The sequence below is a fragment of the Oncorhynchus gorbuscha genome, linkage group LG16 (assembly GCF_021184085.1).
Source record: "Oncorhynchus gorbuscha isolate QuinsamMale2020 ecotype Even-year linkage group LG16, OgorEven_v1.0, whole genome shotgun sequence".
NCBI lineage: Eukaryota > Metazoa > Chordata > Actinopteri > Salmoniformes > Salmonidae > Oncorhynchus > Oncorhynchus gorbuscha.
The window spans coordinates 35,606,266-35,613,003 of record NC_060188.1 but is presented as its reverse complement, the minus strand read 5'-3'; the positions used below and the strand labels follow the sequence as shown (position 1 = coordinate 35,613,003).

The window sequence follows — 6,738 nt, the reverse complement described above, 5'->3', positions numbered from 1 at the left end:
TGTATTATGTACTAATCAAATGTGTTAAAATGTTGTTCCATTTGTAGTGTATGCCTTTTCATTGTGCTAATATTATATGCTAATTATGTTCTGGCCCACAGACTTTAACTCAGCAAAAAATTGTCCCGAAGCCAAGCCTAGTTGACAAACCCTGTTTTATAGTATGTCATGGCCTTTACTGGCCAACTGCTGTTATGGTTATGATATACTATGGTGTTGTGTCACTAGACTTTGACCAGATATTATTACATACAAAGATCAACTGAACCTAGAACATAGATACGGAGACACTTGTCATCAGGAAGGTGCTCTCTCAGCACAACGGGCAATATCTCAATGACTTGACATGTTCTGGTTGTGAATTCAGGCTGCAAGGTAAGAATCTTCTCAGTGATTATTGTAAAGTGTGTAGGGACATAAAATGTATGGTGTTATTTTAGTATAGTGAATGACAGGAAAACACTCGGATCTAACAGTCCATTTCACCTGGGAAAGGTACGTGACATTTCAATCTTACAAAATGGCGCTAACTGGGGCATATAGGCAAGTAAAATTCAAAAACGTATTGTTCATATATCGTATTATACGATTTGTATATTGTGGTTATTTTACAATTTGCAAAAATGTTAATGTATCATTGTTGTAAATCATCTTTCAGAATATCAGAACATTTGTTGTTTTCAAAATTACAATGTGCTCCTGCTTCCTGTGTAATTTGGTATAAACCACTGTACATACTTTTCTTAACATTGTTATTATGAACTGAATTCAGTAACAGCATAATAATATCATACCTGTTGAACAAAGCAAAACACTAGAATGAGAGAAATTATTAAAAGAGAAAGTGAGACATTATTATTATTATTCTTAGTTCCACTACATGGATAAAAGGTGAATAATATAAATCACAACTACATGTTCATGTGATGCATTAAATCACCTGACTGTTTGGATGTGTCTGTTAGTAAATGTTTTATTTCTAAGAGATAATGAATAAAAGAGAACAATTGACCAATATTTAGTTGTTAACCACAACCAACATGTTGGATCTCTGTTTAGTTGTCACTGTGTTAACCACAACCAACATGCTGGATCTCTGTTTAGTTGTCACTGTGTTAACCACAACCAACATGTTGGATCTCTGTTTAGTTGTCACTGTGTTAACCACAACCAACATGTTGGATCTCTGTTTAGTTGTCACTGTGTTAACCACAACCAACATGTTGGATCTCTGTTCAGTTGTCACTGTGTTAACCACAACCAACATGTTGGATCTCTGTTTAGTTGTCACTGTGTTAACCACAACCAACATGTTGGATCTCTGTTTAGTTGTCACTGTGTTAACCACAACCAACATGTTGGATCTCTGTTTAGTTGTCACTGTGTTAACCACAACCAACATGTTGGATTTCTATTTAGGGGTAACTGCCTCTAAAATGAGTCTCTCTGGGGAGAGAGAGCAGGGTGGCCATGCCACTAAAATGAGTATCTCGGGGGAACAAGACACCAAAGCTAAGAGGTGAGATGACAATTTGTTTAAGAATTATTAAAGAGTTTGTTTCTAAAATCTTATATACACAATATTTTCACACTTGTTATTTTTCATTGCTTATGGGGTACATTCATTGTTGTTCTAAGATTTTAATTAAATGTTTGTTTTTCAAAACACTATATAGATGGAATGAAATGTTTGCATCCTGTATATTTGACTGTGATATGTGGCTGTCTCACCAGCAAACACACACACACACACACACACACACACACACACACACACACACACACACACACACACACACACACACACACACACACACACACACACACACACACACACACACACACACACACACACACACACACACACACACACACACACACACATTTACCAGCAAACATAAACACACATCTATAGAATGTTAACATGACATAATCATTTAGCCTACTCTTAATTATTGCCAATAATAATATGTTGGCATCCATAACCTTGTTGTTTTTACTAATTCTAATTGTTGTTACAAGAGGAATTCTGACAATATTTCCGTTATATCAACACACTCTTCACTCCTGTTTAAACCAAAAAGAGTTCCATCTTACATTTACATTTACATTTAAGTCATTTAGCAGACGCTCTTATCCAGAGCGACCTACAAATTGATCTTGCTTACAGTTTTTTCCAACTGCTTTACACACAAAATCTTTTCATGTCACACGATTTTTGAAACCTCTCACTCAAAGTGCAAAACTACACACCAAATGTGAAAAACCATAAGCTATTTCTCAGCCTTTGACTCAATTGTCAATGGCATAAAACACTTTTTTTCAAAATACTACACACAATTCTCAACCTAAAACACAAAAATCTAACAGGAAGTGACTTGCTTTCCTTTTCCAAACACAACCAATCAAAATGCTACACTTATTCACCAGGTCACACACACACTCCTCACATGTGCAAACACTAATAGCTTAACTGATCACTAACCAATCACTGCTTTACTGTAGTATAGGCCTATAAATAGGTCAAAGGTCAGATGACCTGTTTTGAACAATGGATGCCAACAATGGACAGCGAGCAAAAGGAGTAGGAGGGAGAGGAAGAGGACGAGGCCAAAGAAGAGAAGGAAGGAGAGGCATCTCTAATGAGATTAGGGCAAAATTTGTTGATCATGTGATTAACCCCGTTTTGACCATGAGACCTTCAGAAATGAGAATAGGTATGCAACTATCTAATGACTATTTTAACATTACAGTAATGTACTGTAAAATACGTATGACTTCATAGTATTGCATAAACATTTGTAACTCTAAGCCATCAATTTACTGCACTGCATTGAATGAATAAGGTTGGTTATCATGCTGTACTACATTTTTTTGTACATTGTTTACAGTTCCTATGCTGAACACATACTGTGTTTGAATACTGTACAGAGTGGAAAGGCAAAGACATCATGGAGGACGAGGACGCTTGTTTACAGATGTACAAGAGACTGCAATTATAAATATGGTCTATGTGGGGACATAGAGGTTGCCTCTATCCAAGCTTGGATACACAATGCCAGGAGATTCTTCCCTCGATGTGGGGACATAGAGGTTGCCTCTGTCCAAGGTTGGATACGCCATGCTAGGAGATTCTTCCCTCGATGTGGGGACATAGAGGTTGCCTCTGTCCAAGGTTGGATACGCCATGCTAGGAGATTCTTCCCTCGATGTGGGGACATAGAGGTTGCCTCTGTCCAAGGTTGGATACGCCATGCTAGGAGATTCTTCCCTCGATGTGGGGACATAGAGGTTGCCTCTGTCCAAGGTTGGATACGCCATGCTAGGAGATTCTTCCCTCGATGTGGGGACATAGAGGTTGCCTCTGTCCAAGGTTGGATACGCCATGCTAGGAGATTCTTCCCTCGATGTGGGGACATAGAGGTTGCCTCTGTCCAAGGTTGGATACGCCATGCTAGGAGATACTTCCCTCCATGTGGGGACATAGAGGTTGCCTCTATCCAAGGTTGGATACGCCATGCTAGGAGATTCTTCCCTCGATGTTTGGCAAGAGAAAACCTATCTTGTGATGTGGACGAAGTATAGTGGCCAGACTCAGGCCGGAGAAGAGATGAAGTGTAGCTTAGCACTGGTGACTGCCCCCCCCTACCAATTCCTGTACTGCCCCCTTGGGACGCCACACACACAATTGTGTTCTTTATTGTATTCTAAAGAATATACTTTTGGTTTACATATGTTTATGGTTTTATTGTATGCTAATGTATACAACAGTAATGTTTGGCCTAATAAATATTTTCTGTTTCTACATTGCATTGGTGTTTACAGTGTACTTGTTACCCCTCTCAGCCGATTACTTTCACTGTAGAACATTGTATTGAAATGTAGATATAAGCCTATGAAAGACCACAGAGCTTTAGATTTAGAACAACAGTGTTTACATGGTATATCCAATGTAGTGGTATTACGAAAGCAGTGTTTGCCATTTGATGCAAATACTTCATTCTGACATGTGTTTATGGCATTTTGAATGCAGTGTTACATTTTGAAGGAGATGTGAGGCATTTTGCATTTTGTGTGTGCAGTTTTGGGAATTGTGTGTAGAGTTTTGAAAAAAAGGAGACCGTTTTGAAAACTTGTGTAAGCAGTTGGAAAAAACGGTAATATTCGGAACCACTAAAGTTCTATATAGAACCCTTTATAGGAGGTTAGGAAGTGTCTGAGTATACAGTATATATATATATAACCCTTTATAGGAGGTTAGGAAGTGTGAGTATACAGTATATATAGAACCCTTTACAGGGTTCTTTGGTCAGAACTCTATAGAGGTTCTTCTTCACTGAATTGATCTTCATTATATCCAAACACACTGGTGGTCAGGGAGGCATCTCTTTGTTTGAACAATGGCCCACGTCAACTTTTTTACAATACAGTACATTACAATACAACTTTGTCCATTAGTTACAGCAAACACCAAACATGTCTCTTCTGCTCTTAAACCCCCACATATATCCATAAGAGTAAATTGTCTTTATCCTCAGCACTTCTATGACCAATTCTATACTCTGAGATGCTTTGTGAACATGGGCCCAGATCTCAAAATGTAAACAACAACAAGAATGGAATGTTTGTTTAACATAATCATTAAAACATATAAATAGTACTAATGTAACCCACTAAAGAGTTTATATTATATATATATATATTACTAATGTAACCCACTAAAGACTGGGTTTAGTTATTTTGTTCCACTGTTCTGGAAATTCCTGCGTTCTAGTACAGAACTGTCCACGTCCCCGTACGGTGTGGCAAGGATATTGCCCGGTTGAGTGGGCTGAGGTGATCTTGGGGAATAATTACAGAGTTCACTACAGTGTTGAGATGCCGAAGTTTATTATTCAATTTTTGCTTAATGGTCAGGAACAGTATGAGTGTAGCCAGATCCTTTTCACTCTCTATCCTTGTTTCAATTTGTGGTTCACCGGATTCGTCATCATCATCGAGATGAGGTACAGACAACGGCCTGCTAGCTAGCCAAGCTAGTCGGTACAGCTAGCTAAGCTAGCTACTATACCAGCAGCATCCTGGTTATATCCCAGCTACCAGATCAAATCAAATGTATTTATAAAGCCCTTCTTACATCAGCTGATGTCACAAAGTGCTGTACAGGAACCCAGCCTAAAACCCTAAACAGCAAGAAATGCAGGTGTAGAAGCACGGTGGCTAGGAAAAACTCCCTAGAAAGGCCAGAACCTAGGAAGAACCTAGAGAGGACCAGGCTATAAGGGGTGGCCAGTCCTCTTCTGGCTGTGCCGGGTGGAGATTATAACAGAATATGAACAAGATGTTCAAATATTCATAGATGATCAGCAGGGTCAAATAATAATAATCACAGTGGTTGTCGAGAATGCAACAGGTCAGCACCTCAGGAGTAAATGTCAGTTAGCTTTTCATAGACGATGAGTATCTCTCCCGCTCCTGCTGTCTCTAGAGAGATGAAAACAGCTGGTCTGGGACAGGTAGCACGTCCCGTGAGAAAGGTCAGGGTTCCATAGCCGCAGGCAGAACAGTTTAAACTGGAGCAGCAGCACGGCCAGGTGGATTGGGGACAGCAAGGAGTCATCAGGCCAGGTAGTCCTGATGCATGGTCCAAGGGCTCAGGTCCTCTGAGAGAGAGAAAGAAAGAATGAAAGAGAGAGAGAATTACAGAGATCATACTACTGCAGTAGAAATACTGGAGGCTGAGACAGGAGGGGTCGGGAGACACTGTGGCCCCATCCGACGATATCCCCGGACAGGCCCAAACAGGCAGGATATAACCCCACACACTTTGCCAAACCACAGCCCCAACACCACTAGAGGGATATCTTCAACCACCAACATACCATCCTGAGTCAAGGCAGAGTATAGCCCACAAAGATCTCCGCCACGGCACAACCCTAAGGGGAGTTATTATAAAACTTAAGTTTATTTAGTGCTTTATCACTACATCACCGACTGCCTGAGTTTACGGGGACCAATGGAGATACCCGGATGTTTCTTCCACCTGTTAAATCCCGTGGAGGGCTCCCTCTCTCGTTGACGGATGCTGGCCACCTCTGTCCGGTTCTCCTCTCTTCACTAGATGGACGTAACTTTAGTGTTTAAACCCTCTGTGTCCAAGGACCAAACTTTTATTTTCGTGGTGCCTCAGTAGGCTGAACACATGACATTTTCAACATTGTTTTTTTTTCTGATAAAAACGAGTTAATTGCACCCGCCATGGAGCCCAGTTTCATAACATTACCTTAATGTTAATGTCTCTAGTTATGAAGTAATCATGAAAAACATTTTTCACCCTTCCAGCTCCAATTAGTTCTATTGAGCACCGTGGCACCAACTCACCTTCTGAACGTTTTATTCCCAGCTCATTGTTCTGCGTCACAATGGCAGCTTTGATATTGTTATCAATTAGGCCTGCCGACGTTAACCGTGAACGCTGACCTCAGGTAACTTATTATACTGAGATGCAGTGCCTTAGACCGCTGCACCACTTGGGAGCCCATATTGGTTTTCAGAAAAAAGTGTTCAACTTAAACAAAACGCATGTCTCTGTCCTAGTTTTCAAGATGTGGCCGATTTAAGCAGCCAGAATAGATTGTTTTCATTAAGAATGATTTCATTGTTGTGACGATTTTTGTATCTAAATGGCTGCTGGGTAATTTGATATGCATTGGAATCTTCATTCGTTGACATCGAATT

General features: G+C 40.0%; 1 protein-coding gene across 3 annotated transcripts in view; it reads left to right on the top strand.

Annotated features, from left to right (window-relative positions):
- Positions 1–244: 244 nt before the first annotated feature.
- Positions 245–6,738, top strand: part of LOC123999680 — a 10,851-nt gene continuing 4,357 nt past the window's right edge. For 2 of the 3 annotated variants that reach the window (XM_046305662.1, XM_046305661.1), the window contains exons 1-2: positions 245–375; positions 1,420–1,519. In XM_046305662.1, the coding sequence (XP_046161618.1) occupies positions 1,437–1,519 (83 nt within the window). In that variant the 5' untranslated portion in view covers positions 245–375; positions 1,420–1,436. Of the gene's footprint in view, positions 376–1,419; positions 1,520–2,505; positions 2,718–6,738 lie in introns of all 3 variants that reach the window. The other variant, XM_046305663.1, reaches the window with a different exon arrangement.